This window comes from Caretta caretta, chromosome 16 (genome assembly GCF_965140235.1).
Source record: "Caretta caretta isolate rCarCar2 chromosome 16, rCarCar1.hap1, whole genome shotgun sequence".
NCBI lineage: Eukaryota > Metazoa > Chordata > Testudines > Cheloniidae > Caretta > Caretta caretta.
In genome coordinates, this window is record NC_134221.1 from 22,358,837 (window position 1) to 22,378,926 (window position 20,090).

General features: G+C 40.3%; 1 protein-coding gene across 3 annotated transcripts in view; it reads left to right on the forward strand.

Annotated features, from left to right (window-relative positions):
* Positions 1 to 20,090, forward strand: part of RABGAP1 (RAB GTPase activating protein 1) — a 128,908-nt gene that overhangs the window by 29,894 nt on the left and 78,924 nt on the right. For all 3 annotated transcript variants that reach the window (XM_048822744.2, XM_048822743.2, XM_048822745.2), the window contains exons 7-13: positions 4,539 to 4,649; positions 5,740 to 5,806; positions 10,346 to 10,448; positions 11,713 to 11,882; positions 14,562 to 14,736; positions 16,219 to 16,312; positions 19,350 to 19,500. In XM_048822744.2, coding sequence (XP_048678701.1) covers positions 4,539 to 4,649; positions 5,740 to 5,806; positions 10,346 to 10,448; positions 11,713 to 11,882; positions 14,562 to 14,736; positions 16,219 to 16,312; positions 19,350 to 19,500 — 871 coding nt within the window. The remainder of the gene's footprint in view (positions 1 to 4,538; positions 4,650 to 5,739; positions 5,807 to 10,345; positions 10,449 to 11,712; positions 11,883 to 14,561; positions 14,737 to 16,218; positions 16,313 to 19,349; positions 19,501 to 20,090) is intronic.

Consider the following 20,090-nt stretch of genomic DNA (forward strand, 5'->3'; position numbering starts at 1 on the left):
CCTTCATGTCTGTAATTGCGTGACCAGAGAGATTGAAGTGTTCTCCGACTGGTATATGAATGTTGTTATTCTTGACATCTGATTTGTGTCCATTTATTCTTTTACGTAGAGACTGTCCAGTTTGACCAATGTACATGGCAGGGGGTCATTGCTGGCACATGATGGCATATATCACATTGGTGGATGTGCAGGTGAACGAGCCTCTGAGAGTGTGGCTGATGTTATTAGGCCCTGTGATGGTGTCCCCTGAATAGATATGTGGGCACAATTGGCAACGGGCTTTGTTGCAAGGATAGGTTCCTGAGTTAGTGGTTCTGTTGTGTGGTATGTGGTTGTTGGTGAATATTTGCTTCAGGTTGGGGGGCTGTCTGTAGGCAAGGACTGGCCTGTCTCCCAAGATTTGTGAGAGTGTTGAGTCATCCTTCAGGATAGGTTGTAGATCCTTAATAATGCGTTGGAGGGGTTTTAGTTGGGGGCTGAAGGTGACGGCTAGTGTCGTTCTGTTATTTTCTTTGTTAGGCCTGTCCTGTAGTAGGTGACTTCTGGGAACTCTTCTGGCTCTATCAATCTGTTTCTTCACTTCCGCAGGTGGGTATTGTAGTTGTAAGAATGCTTGATAGAGATCTTGTAGGTGTCCCCTACATTGTCCCCAAATGTAAAATAGTTATGGGTAGGGACAAAGTCACCAAGTTAGCCGTGACATTATTGGGGATAGTGTTCTTGACGGCTTGTAGTCCATCTTTGTGTGGAATGTTGGTGTAGAGGGCTTCTACATCCATAGTGGCCAGGATGGTGTTATCAGGAAGATCACCGATGGATTGTAGTTTCCAATGCCATCCACAGCCTCAGAAACAACTCTGACATCATAATCAAAAAGGCTGACAAAGGAGGTGCTGTTGTCATCATGAATAGGTCGGAATATGAACAAGAGGCTGCTCGGCAGCTCTCCAACACCACTTTCTACAAGCCATTACCCTATGATCCCACTGAGAGTTACCAAAAGCAACTACAGCATTTGCTCAAGAAACTTCCGAAAAAGCACAAGATCAAATCCGCACAGACACACCCCTGGAACCCCGACCTGGGATATTCTATCTACTACCCAAGATCCATAAACCTGGAAATCCTGGGCACCCCATCATCTCAGGCATTGGCACCCTGACAGCAGGATTGTCTGGCTATGTAGACTCCCTCCTCGGGCCCTACGCTACCAGCGCTCCCAGCTACCTTCGAGACACCACTGACTTCCTGAGGAAACTACAATCCATCGGTGATCTTCCTTATAACACCATCCTGGCCACTATGGATGTAGAAGCCCTCTACACCAACATTCCACACAAAGATGGACTACAAGCCGTCAAGAACGCTATCCCCGATAATGTCACAGCTAACCTGGTGGCTGAACTTTGTGACTTTGTCCTTATCCATAACTGTTTTACATTCGGGGACAATGTATACCTTCAGATCAGCGACACTGCTATGGGTAACCGCATGGCCCCACAGTATGCCAACATTTTTATGGCTGACTTAGAACAACGCTTCCTCAGCTCTCGTCCCCTAACGCCCCTACTCTACTTGCGCTATATTAATGACATCTTCATCATCTGGACCTAGGAAAAAGAAGCCCTTGAGGAATTCCACCATGATTTCAACAATTTCCACCCCACCATCAACCTCAGTCTGGTCCAGTCCACACAAGAGATCCACTTCCTGGACACTACAGTGCTAATAAACAATGGTCACATAAACACCACCCTATACCGGAAACCTACTGACCGCTATTCCTACCTACATGCCTCCAGCTTTCACCCTGACCACACCACACGATCCATCGTCTACAGCCAAGCTCTGCGATACAACCGCATTTGCTCCAACCCCTCAGACAGAGACAAACACCTACAAGATCTCTATCAAGCATTCTTACAACTACAATACCCACCTGCGGAAGTGAAGAAACAGATTGATAGAGCCAGAAGAGTTCCCAGAAGTCACCTTACTACAGGACAGGCCTAACAAAGAAAATAACAGAACGACACTAGCCGTCACCTTCAGCCCCCAACTAAAACCCCTCCAACGCATTATTAAGGATCTACAACCTATCCTGAAGGATGACCAAACACTCTCACAAATCTTGGGAGACAGGCCAGTCCTTGCCTACAAACAGCCCCCCAACCTGAAGCAAATACTCACCAACAACCACATACCACACAACAGAACCACTAACCCAGGAACCTATCCTTGCAACAAAGCCCGTTGCCAATTGTGCCCACATATCTATTCAGGGGACACCATCACAGGGCCTAATAACATCAGCCACACTATCAGAGGCTCATTCACCTGCACATCCACCAATGTGATATATGCCATCATGTGCCAGCAATGCCCCTCTGCCATGTACATTGGTCAAACTGGACAGTCTCTACGTAAAAGAATAAATGGACACAAATCAGATGTCAAGAATTATAACATTCATAAACCAGTCGGAGAACACTTCAATCTCTCTGGTCACGCAATTACAGACATGAAGGTTGCTATCTTAAAACAAAAAAACTTCAAATCCAGACTCCAGTGAGAAACTGCTGAAACTGGGAATTCATTTGCAAATTGGATACTATTAATTTAGGCTTAAATAGAGACTGGGAGTGGCTAAGTCATTATGCAAGGTAGCCTATTTCCCCTTGTTTTTTCCTCCCCCCGAGACGTTCTGGTTGAACTTGGATTTATGCTGGAAATGGCCCACCTTGATTATCATACACATTGTAAGGAGAGTGGTCACTTTGGATGAGCTATTACCAGCAGGAGAGTGAGTCTGTGTGTGGGCGGGGGGGTGTGTGTGAGAAAACCTGGATTTGTGCTGGAAATGGCCCACCTTGATTATCATGCACATTGTAGGGAGAGTGGTCACTTTGGATGAACTATTACCAGCAGGAGAGTGAGTTTGTGTGTGTGTGTGTTTTTTTGGGGGGTGGGGGGTGAAAAAACCTGGATTTGTGCTGGAAATGGCCCACCTTGATTTTCATACACATTGTAAGGAGAGTGGTCACTTTGGATGGGCTATTACCAGCAGGAGAGTGAGTCTGTGTGTGTGGCGGGGGGGGGGGTGAGAAAACCTGGATTTGTGCTGGAAATGGCCCAACTTGATTATCATGCACATTGTAAGGAGAGTGATCACTTTAGATAAGCTATTACCAGCAGGAGAGTGGGGTGGGAGGAGGTATTGGTTCATGGTCTCTGTGTATATAATGTCTTCTGCAGTTTCCACAGTATGCATCCGATGAAGTGAGCTGTAGCTCACGAAAGCTTATGTTCAAATAAATTGGTTAGTCTCTAAGGTGCAACAAGTACTCCTTTTGTTTTTGCGAATACAGACTAACACGGCTGTTACTCTGAAACTTGATTAATAATACCATTCTTTTGCTTAAAGAGAGTCCGTGAGATCTGTAATGACCATGTGTGATTAGAATGTCAGTTTTAAGTCTTAAGTGAAATATCACTAAATATCATGCTAGAGCAGTTGAGCTCAGGGGGTAGTGTCTGTTTAATTGCCACCTTATAGCTATTTCTTGGTGGTCTCCCACTCAGAAATTGTCCAACCTCAACCTTAGTTAGCTTGCAAGATCTGAAAGCTTCTGAGCACATGGCAATTTGACTCCTTTGTATGTTATGTGCATGCACACGTGGCTGTGCAAGTCACTGTTAAGTTTTAAGCACTTGGTGTTAGCCACTCCACACTGTTCTTTATAAAACCGCTCAGTCATAGATAAACACGGAGCTGTACTCAGTTTGTGTTTACATAGCCTGTCTCTCTTCTCAGTCTTTAATGTAAAGACTTAATCCCTTGCCTCCTTTTATTTTATTTAATCCTATGCTCAGAGGAACATGGACTTGTGTAAAGTGGGAACCAACAGTTCATCAGTTCCCTCCAACAACTGTTTCAGCTGCATCTCACTGTTGAGCAAGCAGTCCCAGTTCTATCGCTTAGACATCCATGTTGGCCATTTAGTGCAGTGCTGTCTGCTCCCACATCAGCAGGCTGTCCAGTGCTTTGGTAAGCATTTAGGAGAAGCCCTTCTCAGTATCTAGCTGAAGAAAACTGGCTAGAAAAATGCAAATCTAAGGTAGAACGATAAGGGCTTTAAGTGGGCATTTTCTTTGCTCAGGTGCTTGTTACATGCTTCCAAAGGCCCTACTGCCACATTGTGCACACGAGTGATTCACAGTTTCTAATATGTAATAAAATTGCTTTAAACTTCAGTATTTTAAAACCTCTTGTCTAAATGCCGCTGAAAGCATCCAAGAACAAGCTACATAATACAAGGAGTTATGTTAGTTAATTTCAAAGCCCGAGGGAGTACCATCTCCTGATTATATTGCTATCTCTTTTCTGTTACTGACTGTAGTGGGCAAGGAAGGAAGGTCGGCGTGCATTTGTATAAGAAGCTGATTTCACCAAATGTCTGATGCTGTTTTGATTTATTGAAAGGAGGAATACAGTTAAATAACGATCTGAGTTTTTCCCCCTTCTTGGTAAATAACAGTGCAGTTCCCAAAGACAAGGACAGACAATGCTTTAAGCTCCGCCAAGGAATTGATAAGAAGATTGTGATTTATGTCCAGCAGACAACTAATAAAGAACTTGCCATTGAGAGGTAACCCGGTGTTCTTAATTCTTTAACCATGTCCTATTTAGTTTTGTTGTTTCTAGTTCCAAGGCAACAGATCAGTAATCTCTCTGTCAACGCCTGTTTTTATGGGCTTGTAATTTGGGTATGCAACCAGAAAAAAATTTGTTTTGAAAAAACATAATTTTGGAGCCTGTTATCTGTTATGTAGACCATTCTATAGTCTCTCTTATCATCCATCATAAATAACTGGCCTATTCAGGTCATGGATGGAAAGATCTTGGACTCTTGAGTGTACATCATGGTCTATTTTAGAGTAATTGAAAAATATGTAAATATGGGTTTATACTAGCATCAGTGGTTGCATAACTTGAGTATTTACCTTGCTCACATCCCTGCAGTGTCTGAGCACCTTATTTACTGCACTACATATATTCTGAATCTGCCATGGTCTAGAATGTAAAGTGCGGGGGTGAGAGGAAATCTTACACCTTCCATTGACCAGAAGGAGATTCTTTATCTAAGCACTGACCATCAACTCAGCACTGTTCATACTACAGAGGAGGGCAGGGTTTCTGCCCTGTGGAATCTGCAGTCTGAAATTAAATACAACAAATTGAGGTTTTGGTGCAAACAGGGAGACGATAAAGCCAAGTGTGGTACTTCAGCCCTAAATATTGTTACTGTGAAATAAAGGCATAAAATACACATGCACTTAATTTTGGATTTTGTGGTTGTTGTCTGTCATGGAAGTTCCTTATGCAAATATCCCTAGTAATAGAAAATGGGATAGAGGAAGCTACTCAACAAGACCTTGGTCAATCAGCTAACCTTATGAGTCACAGCTACATTTGTGCTGTTCCTTCAGGGAAAATTCTTAAATAACTTCCTGGACCACTGTAGACAGAAGAGAACCATGTAATTAAACCAGTTCACAAAACTGTGCTCTATATGCTCTACGTTGGTATCCAATCAGGCTCTTTTGTAGTGTCCAAAGGCCCAGTGTGATGCACAGGCAGAGATGTACATAAATGGGGTGTTTTTCAGGAGATGTTAGCAGCTTGTCCCTGAAGTGTAATGCAAATTTTTTATGGATTAATTATTTGTGTTTTTGCAGATGTTTTGGTCTCCTCCTGAGCCCTGGGAAGGATGTTCGGAGCGGTGACATGCATCTTTTAGATTTGGTAAAATGGATTTTTATTAACAAATAAAGAACAAGATTATTTCTTAGCAGCACTGGTGTCTGATCTTGGGGAACAGGCTGGAAAGGTCTGGCTGTGTGGTCACCCACGTCCAGTTCTTCAGCATGTGCTCTGCACACCAGAATAGACCCTGCTCCTCTCACCTGTTTGGCACCAGGTTTTAAGATGGATTCAGCTGGAGTGTAATGTTGCATTAATCTGAAAGATGGAGTTTTACAGCAAAAGGAAAGTGTTTTATGACTTAGATTTTTAAAGGGTTTAATCCATGTTGGTGTTTCAGATGAGCAGCCCAATTTGCCTTAAATGTTTCATTATCCGCTACAGCTAGAACAAAGTGAGAAGTTTTATAGGGAACCTGGATAATCATTTCAGTACGAAGACAAAGTTTCAGTATTAATTGGCATATGGGTGTTTCACAGGTGGCTTATTGCATTTTTGATCTGATATCTGCAAAGTAATGATGTAGTAATTGCTAAGGTGGTAGGTATCACAGACATCATTTGTGTTTTTTGTTTTTTTTTACCTGAATGGCATTTTACTAGTGTTCTGTGAACATCTGTAAAAGAGTAACTTCTCTATTTTAATTCATATTGAAAGGGTAGCACAAAGTAACTGGACTCTAAAGTACAAATTACATTTTAAAATAAAATAGAGATTTGGAACAAAGTATTTCTAAACCTCTCTCTTGCCAGTGTGCTTTATACACATGTAAATCAATTCCTGAATTGCTTCAGAATGCAGTCATACACCCTCTTAAAAGCACACCAGTTATTACTCAAATTTGAACAGTGTCAGTACACGTTCATTAACTATCTCCTGTGTATCCATTTGCAGACATGCTAGCGTGTCTTTTTAACAGAGTTTTTTTGCTTCCTCTGAGCTCTGCAAAGGCCTATCATTAAATTCTGCCATGCATCTGAAACTCCTTGGATTGTGGTTAATATTCTCTCCAAGATGGTCTCAATTAGAGACCGCAGAGAGAACTTGGACTTAGGGAAACTTTTTAAAGGGAAACAGAATGAAAGTTCCACTGTGTTTCACTGCATTGGACTGTACAAATAGTATTTCCATTTATAGTCAATTATCTATGTAAAGTAAAGACATTCTTCCATTATTATAATGGAGCTGGTACTGCCACTTAGAGTTAAAGTTGGCTCACGTTTCCCATGATCAGACCGTGATTTCAGTTTTTATAACTTTGCCAAACTTTAACCATTCAGGCTGAAATTTTCTGTGTTTGGTGTCTTCCTAAGTCTGAAGTTTTTTGGAAAGCTATGACAAAAATAGTTCAGCTGTTTCCAAAAAGAGAGTGGGGAAAATATTTCCTTTTCGTATTAAAAAAATGTACAAATGTTTTCAGGCCCGTGACCTGTCCATGACTTGTACTATGTACCCTTGAGTAAATCATGTGGGGCGGGGGGCAGCCTGGAGGGCCCCACGGGGGCTCTGGGGTAGGGAGCGGTGGCCGGGGGGGGGTGCCCCATGGGGGCTCTGGGGCAGGGGGCAGTGACCGGAGGCAGGCCCAGGATCCCCACTCTTGCTGGGGGGTAGGAAGGGCTGCTGCGGCCCAAGACTGCTCCAGCAACACCTGGTGCGGCTGGCCCAGGAGCTACCCCAGCTGCTTGAGCGACCCCTAGGCCAGCTGCACTTGCCGCTGCAGAAGTCATGGAGGTCCCATAAAATCAGAGAATCCGTGACCTCTGTGACAGACTCGCAGCCTTACTAATAGTTGCTGATGGACCTATCCTCCATAAACTTACCTAATTCTCTTTTTGAAATCAGTTATAGTTTTGGCCTTCACAACATTTTCTGGCAGTGAGTTCCACAGGTTGACTGTGCGTTGTGTGGAGAAGTTCTTCTTTTTGTTATAAACATGTCCTGCTCTGTCAGCTCCCATGCTCTTCACATTTTTTATACTACATATTTCATGGAAAGATAATGTCTTCCTCAATCATCTGTAATGTACAGCTTCTAATCTTTTTGCTAGCTTTATACAGCTGGCCAGTAGTAGTGTTTTCATTTTCTGGATGCCTAACATGAGATGTGGGCTCTGAAATACACAAGTCAAAGGGAGCTGTTCTTTGAACATATAAAGGGCTATAAAATGTACTCTGAAAAATCAGGACTGAGGTGCCTCAAATTGGGCATGCAGAATTAGTGAAGACTTCTGACCTTCATCTCTGCCTTAGTTCCACATCTGTAAATGCGGATAATACGACCTCCTAACCTCAGGAAAGGTGTTCTGAAGATACATTTGTTAATGTTTGTGAAGCACCCAGATTCTGTCTTAGTAAGCACCGTAGGAAAATCCCATTAGTAAATGAATAACTTTGGTTTCAGAGTAGAGGCCACGTGCTGAACAATGAGGATAAAACAAAATATTGAATTAACTGGTAAGTGAATACTGTCCATTCTGTGCACTGAATGGGACAAGGGTCCTGTGGAAAGAATAGTATGGGATCATGTATGTAAAGATTGTATTATCAAGCGTACAGATGAGCGGGATTAATAAAGGTTGCCTGTGAAACCTTACTTCTGGCATTTCTTAACTTTTAATGTTGTGTTTTGTGAGTACTATGTATATATTTTAGAAAAAGATCAGTATAAAAGAGTCCCCACCCTAATGTTCTTTAGATATCAAGGACATTGAGGATAGAACAATCTTATAATGTCAGATGTTGTTTATTACAACATTGCAATGTATCAAGATACATTAATGTGAAACAGCTGGAAAACTTTTTAGGATTAGCAGTTTGTAAGGAAGTATTCTGATTTAATTTGTTTCAATATAGTAGAGACAATTAAATGCATCCCTAAAGCAAACAATTTAGGAGCCTTATATATTCACATACTTTAATGGAGTGAATGTACCATTCAAACAGCTGTCATTTAGAGACTGTATAGTATGAAATGAGGCCAGAATAACTGAATTACCTTGAATCTTCTAGGGCCATGTTAAAGAAGAAATCTGAGGGAAGCTTGTATGGTTTTACAATATGGAGCCCTTCCCCTGTAGACAATGGGCTTCAGTCTGACCCAGATTAGTAGTGGCCTGAAAGTCACCAGGGTGCAGTTGGCTCTTTGGCCTCTGTGAAATGAACTATTGTTCTTTCCACAGTTCCTATTGGACAGTGTTCACTTCATAAAAACTCATTGCTGTTAGTAGTGACTGGCCTCTTCTTAGCAGTCTCATCTGGGAGGTCAAAGGTCTCATGGGCCATCGGGGTTGAGCTCTCCTCTCATCCCCAGAGACTGTGCTGAAGTGAAGAAACACATTGACAGAGCCAGAAGAGTACCCAGAAGTCACCTCCTACAGGACAAGCCCAACAAAGAATATAACAGAACACGACTAGCCATCACCTTCAGCCCCCAACTAAAACCTCTCCAACGCATCATCAAGGATCTACAACCTAACCTGAAGGACGACCCATCACTCTCACAGATCTTGGGAGACAGGCCAGTCCTTGCTTACAGACAGCCCCCCAACCTGAAGCAAATACTCACCAGCAACCACACACCACACAACAGAACCCCTAACTCAGGAACCTATTCTTGCAACAAAGCCCGTTGCCAACTGTGTCCCCATATCTATTCAGGGGACACCATCCTAGGGCCTAATCACATCAGCCACACTATCAGAGGCTCGTTGACCGGCACATCTACTAATGTGATATATGCCATCATGTGCCAGCAATGCCCCTCTGCCATGTACTTTGGCCAAACTGGACAGTCTCTACGTAAAAGAATAAATGGACACAAATCAGACGTCAAGAATTATAACATTCAAAAACCAGTTGGAGAACACTTCCGTCTCTTCGGTCACTCGATTACAGACCTAAAAGGGGCAATTCTTCAACAAAAAAACTTCAAAAACAGACTCCACTGAGAGACTGCTGAATTGGAATTAATTTGCAAACTGGATACAATTAACTTAAGCTTGAATAAAGACTGGGAGTGGATGGGTCATTACACAAAGTAAAACTATTTCCCCATGTTTTTTCCCCCCGCTGTTCCTCAGATGTTCTTGTCAACTGCTGGAAATGGCCCACCTTGATTATCACTACAAAAGGTTTTCTCCCCCCTCGCTCTCCTGCTGATAATAGCTCACCTTACCTGATCACTCTTGTTACAGTGTGTATGGTAACATCATGTTTCATGTTCTCTGTGTATATAAATCTCCCCACTGTATTTTCCTCGGCATGCATCCGATGAAGTGAGCTGTAGCTCACGAAAGCTTATGCTCAAATAAATTGGTTAGTCTCTAAGGTGCCACAAGTACTCCTTTTCTTTTTGTGCATACAGACTAACATGGCTGCTACTCTGAAACCTGGATAGAACTGAGTAACGTGGACTTGGGGAGTTGGCACTGCTGATGCCCATGGAGTAGTTGTTTTGTGGACAAACATCAGATGTCTCTCTAGGGCTGGGACTCTTAACACCTTTCATGAGCATACAATTCACTTAATTTTTTTAAATTATTTTAATGTTAATAGGAATGTTTGGTCTTCCATTTGTTTCTAGGAGTCCATGGGCAAAAGCTCTGATGGGAAATCGTATGTCATCACTGGAAGTTGGAATCCAAAATCTCCACATTTCCAAATTGTAAATGAAGAAACTCCTAAAGGTATTAACTTTATCACACTTAACTTTATTATCAGCAGGAATGTGTGACTGACTTCACAGGCATTGGATTTCTTTTTATTAATTTAAAGGGCTCTTGCTGAGAGAGGTCAGAGTGGCATCCTTTACTTTTTCTCTTAGTAACATAATGTAGTAAAAACAGTGTTGTGGTCTCTGAATTTGTTACACATGGGATGTGTAAACCTAAAGAGAACAGAAGACAAGTCCATTCTCTAGTATTAGCATACCATAAGGGTAATCAGACATTCTAATAGGGAAAGGAACGGCGGTACAGGATGTAGGAGAGGATGAGGAGGTCTAGTACTTCATTCCATCTGCTCCCCTTTAGCTTCTGCAGACTCTCATTATGAATTGCACCAGATCATTTACTACAGGATTTCCCTTTTGTATGTGCTTAATTCCTGCTGTAAATCCAACAAGTGTTGCACAAAGGTTATTAGGGGAAAACCACTATAAGAAAATTTTACATGTGGCAGAGAAAAATCCACTAAACTGGCAGATTTGTGGGGCTCCACTTCAGTTTTGGGGGCGACTCTCTTGATTCTTAAGCCTAATGATGGAACTTGAAGGATAAAATTTCCAATTATTTTAGGTGATTTTCACGTTGTGTGCACAAATTGGGGAATTGAATGTGAATTGCCTGAAGGTCAGAAATGTCAGTGGTCCTAAAATTGTCTGGCCTAGTCTCTTTCCCATTTTGTGAAGAGTCCTGCTTGCTATCATTGGTGGCTCTACTCTATCAAGGAGAGAATTTCTCACAGCTGTTGTGGTCTTGAAAACATGTTTCAGAATCTCTTTAATGTGGTAGGATTTATCCATCATCCAAATGACGCATTTAAAAAAAAATGGTGGGACCATACTTGCAAAGTAGAGGTCACCATGCAAATCAAATCCTTAATTAAATATTAGTAATTGTTTTAAGGAACATATTTGCTAGTTTTCAATGGGGATTCAAAAAACCTGACAAAGGATTTTTATGCTCTGTAATAGGGGCATCCTTTGCTATGAAAAGACTGATAGGGCATCTTCTCTCTCTAGCAAGTGGCTCATCTTATTGTCCTGTGCCAGTCACTGAAAGCTTTGTGCTGGTAGCCTCCAGTTTGGGGTGTTAGGTTAGCTAAACGAGACTTTTCTGCAGAATTAGCTTTTACAATAACATTACTACAAGGTAAACAGGTTAGAGAGCATTTCCACTGAGATTTGTCAGCAGGTGATTGTAATATTGATTTGATTTTTTTTCTCTGTAGATAAAGTGCTATTCATGACTACAGCTGTTGATTTGGTGATAACAGAGGTTCAGGAACCTGTCCGATTCCTTCTGGAGACCAAAGTCCGAGTTTGCTCACCTAATGAGAGATTGTTCTGGCCCTTCAGCAAACGTAGTTCCACTGAAAACTTCTTCCTAAAACTAAAACAGGTAACACTGTCTTTTTATCTACAGTTAAATTTGGGGCTTGGCAGGCTTAACTGACTGTAACCACCCTATAATTAAATTCTTTTTAGACTTCAGAGGTAGGTTAGGATGCATTACAGGTTAAATGTAAACATACAGGGGACAAGGATGAACTGTCAGTGCAGTTTAATGGCCCAGACCTGAAGCCCTGACACTGTGTTGTCCTGTTGAAGCCAGTGGAATGAATTGTGTATAAGGGCTGCAGGATTGGGCTTCAGGTTGTTGTGTGTAATTAACTTCTGTACTTTCAAACCTGGCATTTGGGATCTTACAAAATTTCCTTAATATACAAGTCCTGCTTTTCTTTTACTTGACATGCCATAGTATAAACATAGAAAAGGTAGGTTACTTTTTGCAAAGATAAACAGAACTTCAAACAGGATTTAAATGTGCAGGTCCCAGAAAAATCTGACAATTAACCTAGAAAGGCTATTTTTCTTCAATAATGCTGTTATGTCTAAGAATTGTAGAAGTGTCACTGCACTGCTCCCTTTCCCCCTGTGTTACATGGTTAGAACAGAGGTTTCAACAAACCAAAGACCCCAGCTTTTCCTGTTGAAAAACGGAATTGGGAAGCAGTGTCAAAAAGGCTAACATCTTAGCTTTTTGACTCCATCTGCTGGAAAGAAAAAGGTAAAGTCTGTCTAAGACATATGCTTGAATAATATATGGCAATAACTCACGCCAGAAACAATCAAAGGCTTGAAAATGGATGGTGAAAAGTTAGTATGTGGTGGAAGGGAAAAGCTATTCCCTAAATTGCTTATGAAATGGTCACCCTGAAACAAAACCACTCTTTAGAAGAAAACAAACCATCCCGGTGGTGAATTCACACAGTCCAATAGCACTGAGTAGAGTCAAGAATAGTGAGGGCAGGGGCTCACTGATCTCTTATTGTTCATGAATTATGTTGATTCACCTCTTTAAGAGGCTCAACTGAAATGAACAACTTTCTCCCTAATGTTCTCTTTTTTGGACTTGTTGGTGTGGTTTTTTTAAGTAATAGTAAATAGTGGCATGGTTTCTCTGAGGCTTCTTTGCTGCGTTTATCTTTTATACTTAAAGTTAATTTCATGTGTAACCTGTTACATTGCTGAACAGCTCATTCCAGAAGCGCCTGATATGAAGAGATGTAGTGGAAATCTTCCTTCAAAATAGAGGCTGGAAAAAAAAATCCCTTCATGTAGGAGATTAGTCTTATCCTCTCCCTATTTGGATTGATCTTTTTGAGGTGGATTGTGGAGATGTTGAACAATTAATGCAGTTAGCTATAAATATTTCACTAATCTTAGAATACAGGCTGCTTTTCTGCCTGGTAATGTAAGGAAGCTTATCTTACTTAGCAAATTTTGTATCTTTTGTCTTACCAAACTCTGCATGCATTGTGACCTTTATCTCACTTAATTCTGCCTTGTTCACAGGCACTGACAGGTTATCCAACTTCCAGTGTTTACTAATGGAGGAGTTAGCACAATTCATAATTGAAGTAACCGCTATAGAGAGTCATGCCTGATAAGCATGGAAGGGAAACTTGTTTCTACAGAGAGGTGATTAGTCTTTAAAAGATACAACTATGTAGAATTAGCTTATCTTAGTTTGCCGATATTTCTTGTTTCGGAAATGGTGGAAGCAGAGGGATTTTATTTTCCCAGATAACATTCATTGACTTAGTGATCTTTAGTCTGGAAGAATTCCCATTAATTTAAAATACAAAAATGATGCAATGGAGCTTTGGGAATTTTTTACAGTGGAATTCTGTAAAAGTAGCGCGCGCTCTCTCTCTGATTTTGACTGGGTGGAAGTAAAGCTTCTTTAATAGTCTTGAATTAAGTTAGAATTTTGTGAAGTGTTTACTTAGAAAGTCTTTGCTTTAACTTTCCTGTAACAGAACAGAAGCATTGAAAATTAATAGAGGAAATAAGGCCACACAATGGACCTTGGAACCCATAAAGTTGTCTACCTGTGTTCTCAACAAGAATACATGTACATCTTATTTTGAAGCAGCAAATAGACAGTCAGTAGCCATGCTGGGACACTAAACAAGAATAAACAATTTTATCACTAAAAGATTACAGAAAAAATTGTCATACACTGCACTATTAGTCTGGTGAGAAGTTAGCTATAGTTTTAGGTTTTTGTCATTCATAGTATTTTCCCCCTTAATGAAAAGGTCGTCAGGTAGTCAAGAATTCACCAAACTTCCTCTCCTAGAACTTCTCCAGAGCAAACCTTTCATATACTGTGGAAATACATGCTACCTGTGTGTCCAGTCCACTCCTGTGGAAAAAAATGAGCCTGCTTATGAGTCCTGGACCTGAAATATACTCATTTGTCCCAAGGGGGGGGAGTACATCTGACTTGCAGGAGCTATACAACTCTGAGTGATGTCTTTTGGATTATATTTGCTATGCATTCCCATGAAATAGGGGCAGACACCAAACACCACAAGTATTCACTGCCCTGGAAGTTGCACTGAAAGGACTGTAATAGGAATTTCAGTTCTTCACTATTTCCTATGTGGATGGTGGTAAAAATAGTTCCTCTTTTCCATCTCCCCTACCCCAAGGAGAGGATGTAGAGACAACTTTGTGAAGCACATATTCCTATGTAATGCCTCACTCACAATTATATTTTCTAATCCAGATAAAACAAAAGGAAAGGAAGAACAACACAGATACGTTATATGAAGTTGTGTGTCTAGAAAGTGAATCAGAAAGGGAGAGAAGAAAAACTACAGCAAGCCCCTCTATTCGACTTCCGCAGTCTGGATCCCAGAGCTCAATGATTCCTTCCCCTCCAGAGGATGATGAAGAGGAAGGTAAGAAGCTGGTCCTGTACAGTTTGTTTTATTTGCATGCTTTGAAGGAAATGGAAGCTAGACTAGGTAACTAACAAAGTTATTTAGAACAAATTGCCTTTTGAATGGGATCTTGTTTCACACTCTGAACGTCAGTTATCAGACACTCTTAGCTTTAAACAGCTGCCACTCCATTTTTCTTGGACGCTTCTGTGAACCAGCTAAATGCTTCTCCTTGCTTCATTTGAATCTGTATGGAGACGGTCTGTGAAGAGTTAGAAACACTGTGAAAAAGTTAAAAACGCTGATCGGCTTCTTAGAAACATCTGACCTGCAGTAGCACTTGAGATGGAGTTTGTCCCTCCTTGAACAAATGTAAACAGCTGCAGCAGTGAGAAATGGGGAGTTGACTTTAGTTTGAGATGTCTATAAGTGGCATGTTTGCAATGAAGAGTGAGCATAGGCTTCTGTAGTGCATAATGCCGCACAAGGAGCTATTTCACTGTTTTGGTGATGCTGTTCCTTCTGAGACCTGGTGTGTTTTCAGCAGGCTGTGTTGCCATTTCATTTTTTGAACAGACTTTTGAACTTTTTCTGAGTAACTGTTAGAAAAGTAATCAGTATGCTTGAATTATAGCATCTACCACTTCAGATATCTGCTTATGCTGTTCTAGATTTTTCACACGTGAACCAAGATAACTGAGGTCCATTCAAAAGGAATGTATTTTTGTATAAATAATTTAATGGAACAACACTGTCAGACCACTGTTATGGTATCAGAGAAATACTGAATGGCAGCAGAGCTTTTATCTACATTACTTGTCATGAGCATTTCAAAATATCCGTGATTGAATATATCAGCTATGAGATTGGTTTTACCCAAAGACTTCTTATTGTGCTTGTGCTTACCTACTCTTTCATTTTAGCGATGGAATGTATAGCATTCGAAAAGCTACATAATTCAAGCTTTGGGAGCTATCAAAGTAATAGCATTCAAAGGAAAAGTGCAAAGCAGTTCAGGTTGCAATGAATGCAATGACATTATAATGGCCTCTCATTATATTTCATAAAGGAAACAGATCTCTTAATCTTTCATTTGAAAGATCAAGAGTTGAGGATGTTACATTATCTATCTTTGGCAATAGTTCAGTTGTTTGTCAGGTACTTGCCGCTTTAAAACACTTGTTTTAGCAGCACTAGAGGTGCAGCATTTCACTGATAGCAATACCATAAATTTCTTTCAAGATAACATCTGAAATATGATTGCATTGGCAGCAATTAGGTTAATGCCTACTTTGCATTATGACTTGTTCTGGACTGAATTGTGAGGTGCCTGGTAATGATTAGATAAGGATTGAGTCTACAAATGTTGTATTCATCCTTGTTAAAATTTGCACAGATACACCAAGAACTGATTCACCTTGTAGAGAGTTGAATGCTAATCTCCTGGTAGGATAATTCCCCCTGTTCTTACATTTTCTCCTCTCTTCTCATTCCTTATAGATAATGACGAGCCTCTTTTGAGTGGTTCTGGAGATGTTTCCAAAGAGTGTGCTGAAAAAATTCTTGAAACATGGGGAGATCTTCTGTCCAAATGGTAAGAAGCAAGAATATGCATTCTGAAAATGGTGCTTCTGAGTCTTCTCAGACACGATAGGTTTCCAGCTAAGTGTGTTCGTTCTTCGCAGAGTGGCCATTGTTTCTGGAAATTGAGAAAATATTAGGGTGGATTAAATCCTCTGTTACTGAGAATGCCCGTTATTTTCTTACCTGATTTCAGGTTTTGTCTGATATCTTTTGTACTTCTACTTTTTTATATGTCTGAGTGTTCTTTAAAATCATTCAGTGAACATGTTAGTTTCTTGGGGTTACTGCAGCTGCAGGTGTTCTGGAAACCCTAGTATTACTTTGCTCTCCATTTGCTAATAAAAAAAATATAACTATCAAAAGAAGAATAAGAAAGCTGCAGCTTTTACTTCACTTTGGCTCCCTAGAGATCATTTCCCAGGTAGATTACCTCCTTCCAGCTCCAAGGTCGATCAGAGCTGAGCCACTTACCCCTCTGAGTATCCTTAGGCTTCGGCTCTTAAGAATGCAGCAGGACCTAACTTGGATTATGAGGATGTGTCCACCTCATTAAAGGCAGATAGGCTCTGGGTCCATCAGGGGAGTACATGAGTCATTCTGCTTTTCTGGGAAGTACTGATTTATCTAGCACAGAATTTCTAAATAGTAGAGATTTTGATGCAACCCCGACCCTCCCTTCCAGGGGGAACAACTAGCCAGCTTTGCATGCTAAGATGAGCCTCCCTCAAAGAGGTTGGTACTGGGATCTTTGCAAAAACACTGCCAACATTGCACAAAGAGATCACACAAACACAATACCAATGGAGCACTTCAAACTTGCCCTTGGTCTCCATTTAGCATTGGTTCTCTGCCTGTGCTTCCTAACACCATTGAAAAGCAGAGCAAGAAACATCCAGAAAGCTGAGGGCAAATGAAATACTACATCCAAGAAGGAGAAAACAAAGCTACAGTACAGTAGAGATCAGATTAAATCCACATTTAAGCGGTAGGAAATTTACTAATGAATTTTAGCAAAGATTTTCTTGATATTGAGCTAATCATAGCCTAGTATAGGGATCTATTGATCTTTAATACCATTGTTTCAAATTTGATAAGGTTTTTACTTCCAATTTTTTAATACAAATACATTATGCTAATTTGATAGGAGTGCTGGACATATGAAATTGTCACATTAATATAAAAAAGAATGTAAAGACTGCAACAAAATGATGTCCTCTCTTCCCCCACCCCCCTTACAAGCAGTTTGTTCAGATTAGCTCTACAAATCCTCTCTCAGCAAGAATGTTTCTCATATACTTCAGTTCTGTAACTCTTCCAAGGCTGACACCTGACACTTGCACTGAAAATGTTTTGGCAGCTCTAAGGATGTGGAGTGCTTCTGTGCTAATGCTGGCAATAACAACTTTAGTATGGTGTTAAAGTTTCCCTCTTAACTTAAAAAAATATTGCAGGTAATGATCGTTGAGCTTTTAGCATAATAGAGGATTGAAAATCCTAAAAAGGAGAGTTCAGGTGGTTAAATGCTATGGTTTTATGGTCTCATATTCAGATTTTTTTATAGCAATTAGCTATTTGTTAGTGGTATTTTAACTTTTTTTTACTGTGTATGGTTTTTTTACCATGTATGGTTACAAATGAGTCACATGCTCTTCCCACTCCAAAATCCAGTAGTTGGGAATATCTGGTAGCCTGTTACCCATGAAGTACACAGGTTATATTGTGTGACACTGTTTTATTAGGCCTACTATATATACTAATTCTGGTCATAAATTAAGGTAAGGCAGTTCATAGTCTTTTCAGAGGGTTCGTATTTGTTGTAGATGTTCTAACTGCCAAGCTTGGTTCTGAGAACAGATTTTATTTCCTTTATAGATTATAAATGATTAGAGCTCCCTGGTATCAAGCTCTGTTATATCTCTGGTGTAATGGGGGAAATACTGGTATTTAAAAAGCTTTCTAGCAAGATGCTAAATTCAGGAGAACTGAATTTACGTAGAAGGTGAGAGAGCAGATTATAGTATAAGGGTCCTGTGGAATAATTGCTGTTTTAAATGTCTGACACACTAACTTTTGCAGTCCCAGATGATTGTAATGGAATCATCCTACTGTAGATTGGAGAAGAGCAGGAAAGGAAGCCAGCTATATATATATTTTAGACTGCTGGGATAGTTCTTCTGAGCAGTAACCCCCACATTTAATAATTCCCCCTCTTGACAAATAACCACATAGAGTCAAACTATTGATGCATATTATATTATATTAAATATTATATGCATGGATAGTTTGACTCTATGTGGTTATTTGTCAAGAGGGGGAATTATTAAATGTGGGGCTTATTGCTCAGAAAAACTATACCAGCATCTAGAGCAGTTTAGAATCTGTGAAAATTCAATGTAAACTACCTACACAAGGCAAGTAGTGATAACACTGGAAATTATTCGAACACATGCTTATAGTTGGAATTGCTCTTTGGATTCTTGAAAGTTGATGTGTGGCCATTCTGATCCTAGAAGGCCAGCTGATTACTGTAAAAAGACTAGAGAGCAATATGCATTTCTACCATAAGCTTTTCCCCCTCGTGTCCAAGTCTGCCATTTTCGCACAGTTTGAGATAACAAAGGCCTATCAGTCTTTTAATTTTATAACTGTGGGTGAAGGTTTAGATCATACAGAATGTGGTGTATTTTTGTACTTGTGTTTTAAGTCTTTTCTGCTTTGGTATATTGTGCTGTTGAGTCTCTTACATCAGGTCCAGGACATGTTTGTCTTCAGACTAGATGTAATAGGGTTTATGGAAATAGATTGGAAAATGTGTCCCATTAATTTTGTTTCTTTCATGGCTCCTGAATGTTCCCACATTGTCAGTATGTTACAGCCTCCTATGGACTAGAAAGATGCTCCAGCAACACACAGACTGTCTTGAAGTTTTCTCCACTGTCTCTCACATTCCACATTGCATTTTGGTTGTTACACATGTGTTTATCATCTGTTTGTACTTGGGCCACAGTGATGGAGCATAACTTCTCTCTTGCCCTCCCTTCACCCAGGCATCTCAATTTGAGTGTGAGGCCAAAGCCTTTATCAGCGTTGGTGAGAAGTGGTGTTCCCGAGGCACTGAGAGGAGAGGTGTGGCAGCTGCTAGCAGGATGTCATAACAATGACCACCTAGTGGAAAAGTACCGAATTCTCATCACAAAGGTAAAGTGATGCATTTTATTTTTTTAATGTTTTATTGGTAGAAAGGTGGATAGTTACAAGAACACCGTATTGCTTAAAGGTTATTGGGTATAACTGAATACAGAAGCTGAAAAAGTCAATATAATGGAATAAAAACATAAAAAAAACACCCTAGCTTCTGGAGTATTTATTGTGGAGTTACCTCCACTTAAAGCATATTTTCTTTTAATATTTCCACTAATATTTTGTAAAACTGTGACCTGTTTTAGTTTGCTTCTTAGGAATATTCAGCTATTTGCTTTTTATGCCATTGTTAGAGATTTATTTGGTTAAATTCTTTGGCTTACTCAGATTTCCTGTTGGAAAAGTAACTTCCGTTATATTGTCCCTAAAATCTGTTTGCAGCTAAAATGAGAATCCAGACCTAAATGTTGAAATTTAACTTGTTTCTTAGTAGCATAACCAAGTTAATGTGATCTGGTGTTTGCATTGATCTGTTAACAGTTGTTTGTTTTTAAAGTGCATATTTGGGGGTTTTTTTTGGGTCCAGCTGTTTAATTTTGCAAATCTTAGTTCTTAAGAACAACAGTAGTGTATGGAAGTTTCTGACA